Consider the following 17,307-nt stretch of genomic DNA (forward strand, 5'->3'; position numbering starts at 1 on the left):
GATTTGGCCAGACGATGCCAAAATAAGGACCAAGGGAATGGAAAGACGGATAAGTGTAGGATGACAGAATGAACCAAACTCAAGATTATAAACTGCAACATTGGGACACCAGTGGGAGATGCCTTTAAGTCCTGTGCATGGAAGGTAGTAGATAGAAATCTCATCTGGATTTGGAGCAAGAATATAGGGCAGACAGAAAGGCCACGTTAGTATCTTATTCCAGGTAGTGTCAGTGATATAAGAATGACCAACTATTGATAAATGTTAAAGTTGGGGGATGATAGAGTTTAAAATTATATTCACATGGAAAGATATATGATCATAAAAGTTTGAACCCAAATATTTTCATATGTAAGACAGACAATAGAGAAGTAACCTGGGGGGACGTGTTCTGTGAGTTGGAAACAGCATTACAAATCACCGCTGACTGCTTTTACAGTAGTAAAGTAGAATAGATGAACTTGGTTAGTAAGATCCATAAAACCAGTTAGGATTCATTTAACTTAAATGGCTGCCAGGCGTCAGAGCAGATGGCAGAAACAAGCAGCTCACCACAGTCCCACTCGTCGGAACTGTCTACGCAGTCGGCTTCACCGTCACACCACCGGTCACGTGACACACACTCGTGGTTTGCACATTCTAGCTCATCAGCTTGGCAAAACGCTGGCAGGGGAACAAGAAGGGAGGAGACAAACATTTTAGGAATGGATGGGATTTTCACTAACAGGCACCCCATGGTTTGCCAACAGGTGCGTCAAAGGAGGAAAAGATGTGGGGGCCGAGGCCTTCCAGTAAGAGTCAATACAGAGGAGCAAAGCTGGTATGATCTCATTTCTCAGATGTCCACCCACACAAACAGCAAGCATTTAAACAGCTCTACTATCTGCAAGTGACTAAACTCTCTAGTTCTAACCACAGGATTGAAAAAGTGGCACCCAGAGCAGCAGAAATGCCAAAGATGACAGCACAGAACTAAACTCTGAAGTGGCTTGAGCTGAGCACTGGGCATGAGCAGACTGGAGTCACTCTAGGATGAAACCCAGCTCTGTCCACATTTATGGTTAGTTTTATCTTTTTTAATCTCTAGTATTAAGTGACTCTCAGAGTCACACACTAATCTTCTCTTGGGTTTTTAAAAACTATAGCCAAACTCCTTAATTGCCTATCTAACATCTATTACTTTTCTTTCCCCTTTCTTAAGGGAATCCGATTTTTATTCAGGCCTCCACACCAGCCCCTGTCCAGGGAAAGAATCCTAAGTCGTTTAAATAAGACATGGCATTTTTCTCACTACAATTGTATTTTCCTGAGTACAGTTATTAGCCCAGGAGCAAACCTGGCATCTCAAATCAGCGTCTCGGCTTGTGGTTTTGTAGGCTGTACTTTACAAGGTGGTTCCTGACCAAACCCTGCCATCCAAGGCTTCGTGTCCTAGCCTGGAAGAGAAGTGGTCTGGAAGAGACACCATCTTTTCTTATTGGTTCTCCCTAAGGATGCTTCTAGACCAATATCATCATGCATATGTTTTACACATTTGATTGTATTTGGCATATATTTTTCCAAGTGAAGTTTTAGTCGAAAAGTCTGAAAATACAAAAAGCTTTTGGCATGTATTTCCAAATTTCTCACTTATCCAAAATGAGGGGTAATTAATGTTGAAAATAAAATGTCACATTGACAAATGCCCAGTAAGTACTTACAGCAGTTCTTTTCATCCATGTTATCCGGGCAGTCTGGAAACCCATCACAGATGACTGTGTGCTTCAAACACTGTTTACTGGATGGACATTCCCAAAGATCTCTCTCCTTACATCCTGGAGACAGAAGGAAAGGTTATTTGCAATAGATGTGAAGGTGAAATAACTATGGCTTTGCTCAAACAAAGTAAAAAAAGAATGACAATATAAAGGGAGGATTTCTTTCTCCTTAACAAGTTTTGACTCCTGTATACCATGGAAAATGTAATTTTTAAAGTATAAATGCTTGGTAATCTCCATATTGCATTATAAATAGTACATCTCTTCCAGGAGAAGATCAAAAGTGACATATGGGAAACAGGAAAAAAATAAAAAAGCAACTGTACAGTAACGTTCATCTTTTGCTGTTCCTTTTGCTTTCTGAGCCAATTTGCCAACACATACGACTTATCTCTAAAACGATGAGCTACACTTTTAAGCAAATATGCCCAAACCTAGTGATCTAAATGTATATTATCTTAAAATGTAATTTCAATCAACAAATGGTAACGCCATCTGTGTGTTTAGCCAAAGAGGCAACTCCTATGCCAAATATCTACAAAACTAGTTTATGAGCCAGGTATGAAAGCCATTACCCTCAGTAATGTAGCCAGAAATCTAAGATTAGAAACTATCTATTGTATGAGAAATAAACACAAAGACTATAAGCTTGAATGGTAATCTGTCTATAAAATAACAAGCTCTTGCAATGAACTTAATAAATGTCATTTGATTCACAGACAGTGAATTTATATGTTCGCTAAAACATGCCAAATGTCTAATTGTTCTCGCCACTCAGGGTGGACCCATGAATGTCACCATGTTGTGAGGGTGTGGGGGAAGAGACCACATATATTCATGTTCGAGCACCTTGACTCCCCTGCCTAGAATGGCAGCTAGCCCTCAGTAGACTCTCAACACATATGAATTTTAAATGGAACTTTATTTCATGTAAGAAACAAAAAATCTCTTGTTCCTAGAAAAAGGTAGTTTAGTTTACAGTGAATGAAACACCAAGCAGTGATGAAATAAGGAGTGTCTTTAAAGACACTGTTTCTCATCAGCTGCTACTGCTGCTGCTGCTAAGTCACTTCAGTTGTGTCCGACTCTGTGCGACCCCATAGACAGCAACCCACCAGGCTGCCCTGTCCCTGGGATTCTCCAGGCAAGAACACTGGAGTGGGTTGCCATTTCCTTCTCCAGTGCATGAAAGTGAAAAGTGAAAGTGAAGTCGCTCAGTTGCGTCTGACTCTTAGCGACCCATGGACTGCAGCCTACCAGGCTCCTCTGTCCATGGGATTTTCCAGGCAAGAGTACTGGAGTGGGGTGCCATTGTCTTCTCCGATTTCTCATCAGACCTGGTACACATCATTCAGAGAAATGGCATAGATGATTGACTCAAGTTTCTTGGAGTCCCTCATAGGAAAATAAGCTGCTTTAAAAAAGAATTTTCATTGAAAAATTATCAAAATAAATTCACAGAAGAGAGATTTTTACTATGGGAAAAGTTAGGTTTAAAGTGTTTCAGATGCTTAGCAGGTAAAGAATCCACCTGCAATGCAGGAGATGCGGGTTGATCCCTAGGTCACGAAGATCCTCTGGAGGAAGAAATGACAATCCACACTAGTATTCTTGCCTGGGCAATCCCATGGACAGAGGAGCCTGCCAGGACGCAGAGTCAGACACAGCTGAGCAACCAACCATGCATGGTCGCACCATTCAGGGCCTCCCTGGTGGTCCAGTGGTTAGGACTCTGCACTTACACTGCAGGGAGCACGGGTTTTATCCCTGCTCAGGGAACTAAGATCCCACATGCCACACGGTATGGCTGAAAAAAAAAAGGGGGGTTAATAAAAAATACAATAAAATATTTTTAAAATAAAGTGCTTCATCATTCAAACATATATGACAGTGGGAGAGTGTCTGACCACAGAATTCTTTAAGAAATAAATAGTGAGAATCCTTCACTAACTATCCGGAACTGTCTTAGGCCCAGGGACATCTATTCTAGGAACTCATGGGGATATTATTTGGAATTTTCAGCTAACCGAGAATACAGACGTCATCTGGAACGTTCTGACAATGAGACTCTCATCACAAACTACACCACTTGCTAGCAGATGATGAGAGAAAACAGCATGAGTCTTTCTGACTATTCACAAGAGTACAGAAAAGAACCTAAACACGTGGAATGAGCTGAGAAAAGACCACACAAGTCAATCCACTGGTCCAGAAGATCTGCATCCTCACAGAGGGTAGTAATAGGAAATAACACTTATTATCCACCCTAAATCCACATTCTAGATAATAGTTTTAGTTCTTAACACCACAATGTCAGAATTACAATCATCATTTCCTAAGTGAGGAAACTGAGAGTTGGAGAAAATAAATTGCTCCAAATGCAGCCTTATGGAGAAATCTCCAGTTGGGAAGAAGGTCCAAGTCCTTAGTTGTAGCCGTCTGTACGTTGAGAATACATAGCACATGCCAGGGGTAAGAGCAAGGGAAACAGAGCTTAGAGGCAGACACCTGGATTTAAACCCCAGCTTCAACCTCATTAGCTGTGTGACCTTGGATAAGTTTCTTAATGTCTCTGAACCTCTGTTTCCGTATCTCTAAAATAGGAATAATAACACCTGCGACAAAGGGTTGCTATAAGGGAGAAATGAGTACTCTCTGGTAAGTAATTTCCCTTCTGTATATTCTCTTTTCTAATAAAATTTGTGCGGCCTAATGCCCTCTTCTGTGGAGTTATGATGAGCATAAATGAATTAGGATGAAAAAAGGTCAGGACATGAGTCCCATGGAAGACAATACTGTGATTTTGTGAAGAAACCATTCTTTCTTTAAAGTGATATTTTTGGTGTAATTATGCTTTAAAAGGAAGAGGGTATGACTCCATTAAAAATGAAAAACAGATATGGATAAGATGGGATGTCTAATGCAGCTGTAGGTTATAAAATCAAATAATTGTTGATGTCAGGATAACAGCCACCCCTGCGCAGAGTCCATGGCCATGGCCACTCACAGTGCCCACTGTGTGTTGCTCAAGTGACAGTTCATCCCAGTTTTCCTGGGACTTTGCAGGTTTGAGCATCAATCTACCCCACTTCCAAGAAACCGCTCGCAGTACCAGACAAACCAGAATGGTTCATCACCTAAGTGTGCTAAGCATTCTGCTGGGTTCTTATTCACTCTCATTTTCACAAAAATTCTGTGAAGCTGGCTTCCCTGTCTTGGGCAGATCCCACTTGAACTGGGGAACCTTGTCTCTCCATCAAAAAAGTTGTCATTCACAGACATAGGGAACAGACTTATGGACACAGTAGGACAGGGTAAGGAAGGAGAGGGTGAGATGTATGGAGAGAGCAACATAGAAACATATATTACCATATGTAAAGTAGATAGCCCATGGGATCTACTTTATGACTCAGGGAACTCAAACAGGGGCTCTGTAACAACCTAGAGGGGTGGGATGGGGTAGGAGATATGTTCGAGAGGGAGGGGACATATGTATACCTATGGTCGATTCATGTTGATGGTTGGCAGAAACCAACACAATGCTGTAAAGCAATTATCCTTCAATTAAAAATAAATAAATTTTTTAAAAGTTGGCATTATAGGTGAAGAGAGCAAACCAACTTAAAACAGATGCTTCTTGTACTTTACGAAGCTCTCAGTTAGGCAAGTATAAGGTAATTAGGTCTGTTCATCAGGGCTGCTAACCTGATTAGTATATCAGATAAAAAGTATTGCCACAAAAAAAGAAAAAAAGTATTGCCATGGAGGAGCTGCTCATGAGAGCAAGGAAGAAAGGCCCTTCTGCATCCTGGCACTGGTAGAGGCTGGACTGGGCTGGATCTAGCCATCTTCAGCCAGCAGCTGTCCCAGTGGCTATGGATGTGACCTCAGGGCAGAACACGGCAGCTGAACAGTGAGGTTCAGGCCTGGCAGGTATGACGGCCCCTCCAGAGCCTGGGACCCCTGACTATGGAGCCCAAATCTCAAAGGAAAGCCATAGTACTTGTGATAACGGCCGGGTCAAAAGGACCTGCCTCCCGCTCCTCCCGCAGACTCCAGGCCTAAGCGTCAGGGGCAACCAACACCAGCACAAGTCATAGAGCTCTCGTCTCTGACCAGAAAACCCCAGTGGACTTCCCAATTCCTGAGTCACCTCCCCCTTTTAGGGGTGGCATCTTCATGCCATCCTCTCCACATGAGCTGGCCCAGCACCCTGGGAAGAGGCAGCCTGAAGAAACAGACAGGGCTTTATATCGTAGCGTCGGGGCCATCCTCCGTGTGTCATCCTGGAGATGGAGACATTCACCATCCAAACAGGCACTTCCTCCAGGACAAGGTGCCACCCTGATGTCCATGTTCACTGTGTAAATCAGGGACTTCACCCAGCCTGCTCTCTTCTGCCATGTATAAGACCTGCTCTGTCAGAGACCAAGCTAGATGAGACTCCTTCCCTCAAGGGAGATCCCTGAGGTGACCTGGGGGTGGGGGGCCATGCCTCCTGGATTTCCTAGCACTATGCCAGGTGGGCTCTTGGTTATTGCCTTCTGAGGACTGAATAAGGCTTTTTATAAGCATTCCAAGCTGTGAGGGATAAAGGAAGGTTTCTCTAACTGTTACAGGTGAGAAGGCTGAGGCCCAGAGAAGTTATGTGACTGGTCAAAAGTCACACAGCCTCCAAGTGCTAAATCAGGATTTAAATCCAAGTCTAGGTCTACATGAGCTTCTCAGATGTCACTAGTGGTAAAGAGCCTGCCTGCCAAAGCAGGAGACATAAGAGACATAGGTTCAATCCCTGGGTTGCGAAGATCCCCTAGAGAAGGAAATGGCAACCCATTCCAGTATTCTTGTCAGGAGAATCCCATGAACAGAGGAGCCTGGCGGCCACAGCGCATAGAGTCACAAAGAATTGGACACAACTGAAGGAACTTAGCACTCTAGGTCTACATGGGCTTCCCTAGTGGCTCAGCAATGAAGAATCCCCTGCAATGCAGGAGACCTGGGTTTGATCCCTGGGTCAGGTCAGGAAGATCCCGGGAGAAGGAAATGGCAACCCACTCCAGTATTCTTGCCTGAAAAATTCCATGGACAAAGGAGTCTAGTGGGCTACAGTCCATGACGTCATAAGAGTCAGGCATGACTGAGGGACTAAATATACACTAGGTGTACATAGAGCATGCCATGCCATTTCAGGCCGCCAGTCCCAGATCCAAAGGAGACAGCAAAGAGCTAACCAAGCAGAGAACTCCCTAAAGGGAAGGAGAATATCTATTCCTTAACATGAAATAATTAAGTTAATCAGAGATCAGGCCTAAGTCTCGTCCTGAACGTACATTTGCGGACACGCAACGTGAGATGAACACAATAACCCTCACGCTATATAGTCACAGAGCAGGAAGTTAGTCTCTTCTACCAGCAAAGGAACAAAGAGACACAGAGGCATGGAGACTGGCTCTCTGCAGTGTTAAAAAACGTAACAGTTAAGTCCTTCTTTGGACTCCTTAAAAGTATTTATGTATTTCTTACAACAGGAAAAAAAAAAAAAGTCTTTTGGAAAACCTTTAAAGTCAAGCTGTAAACCCCACCAATATCAGAGCCAAAGGCTTTAAACACAGCTATGGGGGTGTTGGGGCTTCCCTCAGGCTCAGACGGTAAAGAATTAACCTGCAGTGGGGGAGACCCAGGTTTGATCCCTAGGTTGGGAAGATCCCCTGGAGAAGGGAATGGCAATCCACTCCAGTATTCTTGCCTAGAGAATTCCATGGACAGGGGAGCCTGGCGGGCTATGGTTCATGGGGTACAAAGAGATTAAATTCTATTTCTTTAAGGGGGTTTTGACTCCAAGAAGAAGTTCAGGTTAGAAGAAAATGTTTTATTACATTTTATCACCCAAGAGGAGATCAAAGATAGATAATGAAATGGTTTTGAATCATTTGAAGATAAACAGAAGGTCCCTCAAGACACTTGCATTTGTATTGCTGTCCATCTTTCTCTGGATGCTGAATGCCTTTTATGTAAAGTAGTGATCGATTAGTAATTGTGAAGCTGTATTCATGTAACGAAGGGTTTTATTTCTCCAGTAGATGCGGAAAAATTGTTCGAACTCTATTCTCATTTAACTGCCCCATTGAGAGGACCTGCTGCTCACATCACAGCCCAGGAACCACCTTACTCCTGCCTGCAGCTCACCTCCTTGTGGACACAGACCTAAAAAAGCTAACCTCAGTCTCACAAGCTCAAGCTCAAATCTATAATGTAAAGGCAAAGCTCAGAAGTATAATCTTGCTGTTACTTTCTTTAGCTTGCCATTCCTTTATGCCCCTCTTATTCATTTCTCCACCCAGATTAGATCTCCATAGCTTAGATATCAATGCTTAAGAAAGGTTAGAATGAAAATAAGGCTCTTTAATCCACTTGCTAGACATGCAGCCAACTTGATCTACATAGTAAAGGTTCAACTAATGACAAATTATTACTTTAAGACAAGAAACAGCACCGACTCTGCAAACCAATCCTACCCTTTAGGCTTCCCTCCCACGAAGCAATTCTGGAATGATGTGTTCATATTTACATAATGCTTCCAAACAAACTGCTGAAAACATTTCTAACAATGCCAGTATTTCCAATATAAATGTTGTTTACATTAACAATTACAGAAGCAGTGCAACTTCAACAACAAAAATTTACCACAAGAGCAGGAGCTACTTCAGAATTTAGCATTACCCATTGCTAAATGCTTAATGCGTATATTTGACAAGTATTTACAAACGGCGTGCTCTGACCACCATGTTTTCTGCTGCAAAAGTGTCAAAGAAACACAGCGTACATTTCCAACCCATCAATTCTTTTACAACTAAGTTAAAGAAGTATTGCTCTGAGGGGAAAACCCAATTATGTTGTTAGAAGTTCTGGAGGAGCTACAGATATGTGAAAGTGAATAGTTAATTGTCACATTATTCGGTAAAGCCCGAGCATTTAAGTGCCCTCCACACCACAATGGGCAGAGTAAATCAGAAAGACCTGAAGCGTGGTGTGAAATGCTGCTTTGCTGGAGCTGGCGTTTGTATTAGCAGACGGCACGCCTGCCCACGCCCATGGAAACAAAGGGACAAACGGAGCAAGGAGGCAAAATCGGGAGTGGATGGTTTCCCAGGAGTTCTCTCTGTGCTGGGCCTTCCTCTACGTCCTCATTTGATTTTAAGTGCTGTGTTCTCCCGAAGCATGGGGCATGCCCATTCAAACCCCTGCATATGTTCCGAAGGGGATTGTACATAAAATATTTATTATAAGTCATTTTGAAAAATATGATGAGAAATTAATTTCTCATGAACTAATACTGTTGGGGGCAATTAATACCCTCAATATATTAATTTATTACTGAATTTTAACTTTCCTCAACTAGAACTCTCAATAACATCATCAGTATTTTGAGTGTTTTATAGAGAATAGGTAATTTATTCGATAGTTCTGGTGAGCCTGTAATTGTGAGATTAGAGTATGCACAGAAACTTATAGCTTACCTAGAAATCTGACATTTTAGGATCATTTGTAATGAACAGAGCTTTAAATTTCTTCTTCACCAAATATACTCTAGACCTTAGACCATTTAATCTTCCGAAGTCTCTTTTTGAGACTAAGCATTTACATTTCTCAAATAATCAGTCCCCTTTTGCAAATTTCAATCTAGCCACCCAATGGAATATCATGTAACCTCTTTGAACAATCTAAGATAATTTAGTTTAAGCTGCACCTCAAAATACCATAGCCCATAGTTAGTGAAAAAAAAAAATCCAATAGATTCTTAATGAGTTACTTATATAGGGACTATTCAATGAGTATTGACTTATTTATTTATATAAAGACCACAAACAAAGCAAGCAACAGCAGCTTCACAAAAAACTGTATGTTCCTCCCTAACAAAATTACCCCTGGTCATTGGACCATCATTCTGACAGCTCTGATTTTCTAGAAAATGCACTTATCCATATTTATCATAGCTGATAGGATTTCAGTTGATTGCTTGTGACATTTTGTCTAGACCAGAAGGGCAATGTCTACTATGGAAAACTCATTTTGGGGAGCAAGGCAATATTTCATCCTTCAAAGGCCAAAAGAATAAAATGATTTCAAAAGATGCATTGCCTCATGTGTTTTCAATAGCAAAAAATGTCAGGTTTTTTAAAGCAGAACAACCTAAAGAGTCATAACCAAACTATTCTTTGGCTAGCCCTTCAATCATTTTGCTTTACTTCAGCATATTACTTAGTGAAGAGCATTGTCTGTTTTCAATTCCCTGATACATTTTGAGGTTCCAAGTACAAAGGTTTGCAGGGAAGTAAAATGGGAATTAGCTCCACTTAAATTGCCGTTGGCATTTCCTGCCTTTGCCATGGTGATTTTGGAACTCTAAGGCAGAAATGCCAGGAAGAGTTTTATCCTCTGTGGGCAGAGACAAAAATCATAGAGGGCATGAAATTTAATCCCAATTAAACTTAAACTTTGGAGCCTGCAGTCTGTCTTTGTGTATCTAGATGCCTGTTTAACAATATGGGAATTATAAGTAAGGACAGCATTATCCTGATCTTATAACAGATGACAACTGCTTTAGAATCTCTCAATAAAAATAATCTCTTACATTTGTGAAGAGCTTCTCATTTTACTGAGGGTTTGCAGTATGTCATCAAGGTTATAAACAGAAGTGTAATTTAGGGAAAATCAATGGAATTAACAGGAAAAACACTTATAACTCATGTCTTGCTGTTTGATAATTTAAGAAGTAAATGTCTTAACATTCAGTCCTGCTGCTGCTACTGCTAGGTCGCTTCAGTTGTGTCCGACTCTGTGTGACCCCATAGATGGCAGCCCACCAGACTCCCCCGTCCCTGGGATTCTCCAGGCAAGAACACTGGAGTGGGTTGCCATTTCCTTCTCCAATGCATGAAAGTGAAAAGTGAAAGTGAAGTCACTCAGTCGTGTCCGACTCTTAGCGACCCCATGGACTGCAGCCTACCAGGCTCCTCCATCCATGGGATTTTCCAGGCAAGAGTACTGGAGTGGGGTGCCATTGCCTACTTAAAACTGTCAGTAAACAACGGACATATTTTAACACAACCCCTTATCCTAGTGTATGTTTGAGAAAAGTGCCATCTCACATACATACCACAGTTTTCTTCATCACTATCATCATCACAGTCAGCCTGGCCATCACATCTTCTGGAAGCCAGAACACACCGTCCTGAGCTGCACTTGAAGTGACTAGGTGAACACTCTGTAAAAAGCAATGGGCCATATTACTGCCAACAAACAAAACCCAGACTCATCAGCTATGTTATTCATTTACATGTGGGATGATGTGGAGAAGATATCACTGAAGATAAGGATGGTCCTTCACCAAGCTGAAATCACCAGAGTTTACTTGTTCTCTTCTGTCTGCCCTCAGCATCTTTTTCCTTTATCCTTGGTATTATCTCTCCAGATTAGCTGTCTTTATGCTTTCCAACAATTACCTCTCTTTCTGAATGGACAATTTCAGGCTGGAGCCTGAAATATCCTAGGAAGCCAATGCTTCTAACTGCCCTCCTTTCATTTGTCAAATTGTTTCCCATTCTAATCTTTCCACCTGGTGAGCAGGCATTTCTCTATCTGATCATCTCACATGGCCAAGTTATGCTTTGCGCTTGAAGCTGAGCACCGAAGAATTAATGCTTTTGGACTGTGGTATTGGAGAACACTCTTGAGAGTCCCTTGGGCTGCAAGGAAATCAAATCAGTCAATCCTAAAGGAAGTCAGTCCTGAATATTCGTTGGAAGGACTGATGCTGAAGCTGAAATGCCAACACTTTGGCCACCTTATGTGAAGAACTGACTCATTGGGAAAGACCCTGATGCTTGGAAAGGCTGAAGGCAGGAGAAGGGGATGACAGACGATGAGATGGTTGGATGGCATCAGCGACTCGATGGACATGAGTTTGAGCAAGCTTCGGGAGTTGGTGATAGACAGAGAAGCCTGGTGTGCTGCAGTCCATGGGGTCACAAAGAGTCGGACACGACTGAGCAACTGAACTGAACTGAACTGAAGGAGCCATGGCTTTATCTTCACTGTTACCTTCAAGATCCTCTAGTATAAAAGCAGCTTCCACATATAATGGACTCTGTGAGTTGTGTTTACAATAAACAGGGAGATTATTATAAAGTCATCTCTGCAATTTATCTTTAAAATGAATACAGTGTCTAACAGATGAGTATTAAATTCTTCAATGTAATCAAGTTTATAGATTCACCACCTACATAGCCTTTCTATTGGCAATCAAATAAAAACAACAACAAAGAAACTTCTAAAGGTAGCTGATTTATTCATTCACGTTAGATACTGCAGTGTAATTGATTTAAAAATTAATAAAAATTAACCTTCGACTTCATCATCAGGCATTAGGCAGGTTTGATTGTCTGCATTTTCCTCTGGAAATTGATTGCAATCTGTGTCTTCTGGCCACTGTAGACCCACAATCCCAAGAACAGACTCACAGCGTTCTTTGGAATGCTCACAGAGAGCTCTAAAAGAGCAAAAAAGACAACATTACAGGCAGAAATAGCTACACCAAATGTTAGGCATCTACACAGGACTCTTAATTCTGTACAGCCGTGGGGCAGTGTATATATGTGGTGTGTGTATGCAGTGTGTGTGTGTATCAATGTATATATGGATGCACATACACATAATAGGTATTTGGGAAACCAAAATAAGGGATATCATGACACGGGAGCTAGATTCCTAAAACACAGTTTCACCGAAAAAAAACTCTACTGCAGGAATGGAAATAGCGTTGTTCCCAGAACATGGATTCCCTTCTCCAGTTTACCTTTCTTGCTTTCTCTTTTGTCTTTCAGTCAGACACATTCTCCAACATTTTTGTTTCAAGCAAGTCCCCAACATCACTTTGGGCACTCTCTCACCAAAGGGCACGGAATCTATACAACACCCTCAGCCCCTTCTGGTGCCCTGTGACTGGGCCATTTCAAGTTTTAACCTGGCTTCCCTAAAGGCAATACTTCAGCTTACACTAATATGGTTGAAAAACTTGGTGCTTCTCCCAAACCCATCTATGTTGAGCTCAAGCTGGTAAAAAATTAAATGTGTTGGCTTTTGTTAAAGAAAAGATATACTAAGCATTGCTCTGGGTGTTTCAACGTGTGTTACTTCATTTGTACCCAGAATATTTTAAATCGAGGCATCAGCATGTCTCAAAGAAGATGTTTTTTACTTCAGATGGGAAAAAAAAAAATGTAGTTTTGCCTCAATATATAACCAATAAATTAGTTTTTTAAAATGTTAAGTAGACATAACCAAAGTAAGTTCCTAGGCAAATTTCTCATTTCCTTTTAAAAACATTCTCATTTCTCAAAAGTTTCCAACTTTAAACTAAGTTAATATCAACAAGATAAGGAATGGCTAGCAATTGAACAGAGAAGTTTCTGAAAAGTCTCCATCTTGATTTAACTCTGCCTAGATTTAAGACAAAGCATAACTTAATGCTGGTTTAGCCTAGGAATCTGGGGCAAAGACAAAGCCATGGCATTCCCATATGAGGCAAAAATGAGAAGCTCAACAGTGTTTAACAACTATCTGTTGGATTGAATAGTTTTGTTGCAGATTAATAAAAGGTGTATATAACTCAACTGCTGCTATTTTAAATTAACCAAAAGATACCTATTTCAGACAGAAGTCAGGTACTGCCTGACTCTACTACTTTTTCTTCCCTATAAACTAGAATAAAATAAACGGCACTACAACTCCATGGCACACTTGTTCATATCATAATCTGTGTGGTGTTCAACCACAGAGACAAAGTAACCCAAAAGGTTACTTTGAGGATGACAACTAAAGTATTTAGCACATTATAAGGGCTCAATATGGAGAAGGCAATGGCACCCCACTCCAGTACTCTTGCCTGGAAAATCCCATGGACGGAGGAGCCTAGTAGGCTGCAGTCCACAGGGTCACTATGAGTCGGACATGACTGAGCAACTTCCCTTTCACTTTTCACTTTCATGCACTGGAGAAGGAAATGGCAACCCACTCCAGTGTTCTTGCCTGGAGAGTCCCAGGGACGGGGGAGCTTGGTGGGCTGCTGTCTATGGGGTCGCACAGAGTCGGACACGACTGAAGCGACTTAGCAGCAGCAGCAGCAAGGGCTCAATAACATTAGATTTTTTCCAATTCACAACTTAAAAACTGAATTTTAAGATCAATAAACAAACCTGGCAAAAGTAACTATGTGCAACCCCATGAGCATATCAGTATATTACTCTCTTTATACAAAAAATATTTTCTTACAAATATCATAATGTAAAATTCTCTTTGATAGCTACTAAAAATGAAAGATGTATATGTGCTAAGAAACAAAACTAAAATACCTAGAATCAGTTCACCAAATTGTTCACTGTATAGTATTTCAGGATCCACCTCATCTTAGGCATTTAAATATGAAAGCTAAATCTTAAAATGATCAGTTATATGTGGATATAAATTTGTTACAGAGAACACTATGTTAGGGAAATGTTTATACACATATGAAAAGAAAATCAAATACAACAATTTGTTAAGTACTATTAAAAGTAAGTATTCACTATCATCAACCTTGCTCAGCAAAAATGGAATAAGATTTACAAATAACTTGTTAACATAAAACTGGTAGATGTTTTATTAGTAATATTTTAAAAGGCATTTAACAGAGATTTTCAGAAGTATATTTACACAAGCCTACATTGTCTTACTCTATTTGTACTTTTTGTTCAGTTTCCCAAGTCATTTTGAAATTTTATTGTTTCCTGTCCTGACTCTATAGATGACCCTTCCTTGTCATCCATTTGATATTCAGTATTTAATTTGTTTTCTCATCTGTTCACTGTTTTGATATTACTGCTTTTTCTTTAAGTTCTGAATGACTTCTAATCCAAACATATGGTTTTCACAGTTACCACTCACATTTAGGCAGGCACATCTGTGTATTCACTCCGTGATGGAAAGCAGCCTGAGAGCAGCCCCACCTCTGTGACAGCCACTTTGCATGCACATATTCTCTGACTATAACCCAGGACACACGGCAGAGAAGAAGGCCAAACCGCCACAAAGCAGTGAGCTGTGCTCCTGTCCTAACATCAGAGCAGTGTTTAGTCTGGGCTCACAGTCGACTGGCAAAGCTTCACCTTTTTGTACATTCATCTAATCTTAATCTCACAATAACTCAACCCAACCACCATCACAATCCTGATCTTACAAGTAAAGGAACTGGCATTGGAAGAGCTCAAAGAAATGGTCTCAGGCTACAAGTAGCTAGAGAAAGAGCCAGGACTTGAATCAGAAGATGGACTCCAGTGTCCTAGTCTTAACCACAGGACATCACTCATATCCTAAGTCCAAGCCATCCTCTTGAAATGCTGTCCTGAATTTCACCCAAACAGGTAGAAAAACTCTATGTTCATCCCCTGTCTATCCTGAGAGGTTGGTGTGATGTCTCCTAACTTTTGACACAGTTAGAAAGCAGCATTTTAAATACATCAACACTGCTAGATCAAGAGGCAGACAGATCCCTCCTTCTGCTGTCTCACATTTAAAAAACCAGTTTTTGATCCACTAAAATGAAACATGTGATTTTATTTGGTTAAAGTCCATGAACTATTATTAAAGGCAGTTCATACCCCTCGTTTGGTTCTTCAGTAATGACTTCTTACTCAGATACTCATTTTAGAATTCTACTTCTTTACCATTTTAATATGTCATTTGTTAAACACAGAGCTTCTTAGCAAAGTAGGTACTTTGTCTAAACTCAGACTAAGTCTTCATTCCCTTGGTTCTCCCTGAGGGACAATGAGGATGCCTGGGGGAGATGTCACTGTGTTACCTGCAAGGTGGGATACGCTGCTGTGTATCCTCATCACACTTTGGTACCAAGATGGTGCAAGCAAAGAACATGAGGTATTTGTAACAGTTGGTTTGAACAAGTGCAGGGAAAAGAGAAGACTCCCAGCTGATGGATGCTTCCTTTTGAGTCCTGTGGCCAAGGTAATTCGGAAAATTTGTATGGTTGTAGGGCAAATTCAAGCAGAGTTCCAACGTAATTGGTTCACACTGACCTAACAATAACAACAACAAAAAGCCACACATACAGATACATATTATATATTTTTATTTATAAAATTTCATTTTTATATTTATAATATAAATATAAATAATGTAAAATATATAATATATATTATATTAAAATAATATAAATATAAATAATGTAAAAACAACTTACTTCCACATGTAAAACAACTTACAAAATTAAAGTCTATTTTAGAATCTTTCTTAAAAGTATTTAAGACCAGAATGCAAGCAGTACATGAGGTTGCCATCAAAAGATAAATAGTGTGGTTCATGAGGTGTCTTGACAAGCCAAGATTCATTTCTGTATATGCATCTGCCAGCACACTGCCCTGAATGAATGTTTCAGAAAGTCTTCCTCATTTTCCTCTTGGTTTCACTTATCTGAAAGTGACTCCTTTTCCTGCTTCCTTTTATTTTAATTTGTCATCTTCTGATTTATCCATTACTTCTAAACTAATGCATTCCCCATCACCCTGCGAGCCACTTTTAAAAATTAATGAATTTAGCTGAGGAGGCAAGTAGATGACTTTTTTCTATGTGTTTTGTGGTTAATAAACATATGAAAGTGAAAAGTGAAAGTCACTCATTCGTGTCCGACTCTTTGCAACCCAATGGACTGTAACATGCCAGGCTCCTCTGTCCATGGAGTTCTCCAGGCAAGAATACTGGATGGAGTGAGTAGCCATTTAGCCATTCCATTCTCTAAGGACTCTTCCCAATCCAGGGATTAAACCCAGGTTTCCTGCATTGCAGGCAGATTCTTTACTGTCTGAGCCACCAGAGATTCACTGATCAACGTGTAAAGCTACACAATTCCAGGGCAAGAGGAGGCTGAGGTCCATTAGATAGCCATTGCCAGAGAGATCGTCCCTAACCCTTAGCTTGGCATCCAAGGCTATTTCACACTCCAAACCACAGCCTAACTTTCTAGCCTCATCACCCATCCTATCTCATCAGCAATATTTGCTTGATGACACCAGACATTTTAAGAATTGCATGACTTCGTGATTCCTGTTAGTTTTTATCTCTTTCTTTCCTTCACACACTTGTAATCACCCCTCAAATGCAATCATGTTTCTACCTGTCAGCACTTGCTTCCTGGAATAATCCTTTCCCATCCTCCTCACCAAGCTAATTTCTCCTTGGTCTGCAGCACGCAGCACAAACATCTCTACCAGGAAGCCTTCCTGGCCAACCACTCTCCCTCTTCCACTCCCAGAAGGAGCACCAGAGTATCTCCAGGACATACCTGCCATGCCCACATGGCCCTCTGCTCTATTCTTCACTTATTTACTTGTCTTCCCCACACAATTCTGAGACTTTTGTGAAATGAGACTTTCTTTTTTTAAAAATCGAAGTATAGCTCATTTACAATGTTGTGTTAGCTTCTGGTGTATAGCAAAGCGAT

The 17,307-nt window shown here is 40.8% G+C and overlaps 1 protein-coding gene across 4 annotated transcripts in view; it reads right to left on the bottom strand.

Annotated features, from left to right (window-relative positions):
- The window catches only part of CORIN (corin, serine peptidase), a 268,724-nt gene that overhangs the window by 54,922 nt on the left and 196,495 nt on the right, over positions 1-17,307 (bottom strand). For all 4 annotated transcript variants that reach the window (XM_055588487.1, XM_055588485.1, XM_055588484.1 and 1 more), the window contains 5 exons: positions 15,655-15,886; positions 12,161-12,306; positions 10,915-11,022; positions 1,701-1,814; positions 553-663 (listed from right to left, as the gene is read on the bottom strand). In XM_055588487.1, the coding sequence (XP_055444462.1) occupies positions 553-663; positions 1,701-1,814; positions 10,915-11,022; positions 12,161-12,306; positions 15,655-15,886 (711 nt within the window). The remainder of the gene's footprint in view (positions 1-552; positions 664-1,700; positions 1,815-10,914; positions 11,023-12,160; positions 12,307-15,654; positions 15,887-17,307) is intronic.

Source organism: Bubalus kerabau, chromosome 7 (genome assembly GCF_029407905.1).
Source record: "Bubalus kerabau isolate K-KA32 ecotype Philippines breed swamp buffalo chromosome 7, PCC_UOA_SB_1v2, whole genome shotgun sequence".
NCBI lineage: Eukaryota > Metazoa > Chordata > Mammalia > Artiodactyla > Bovidae > Bubalus > Bubalus kerabau.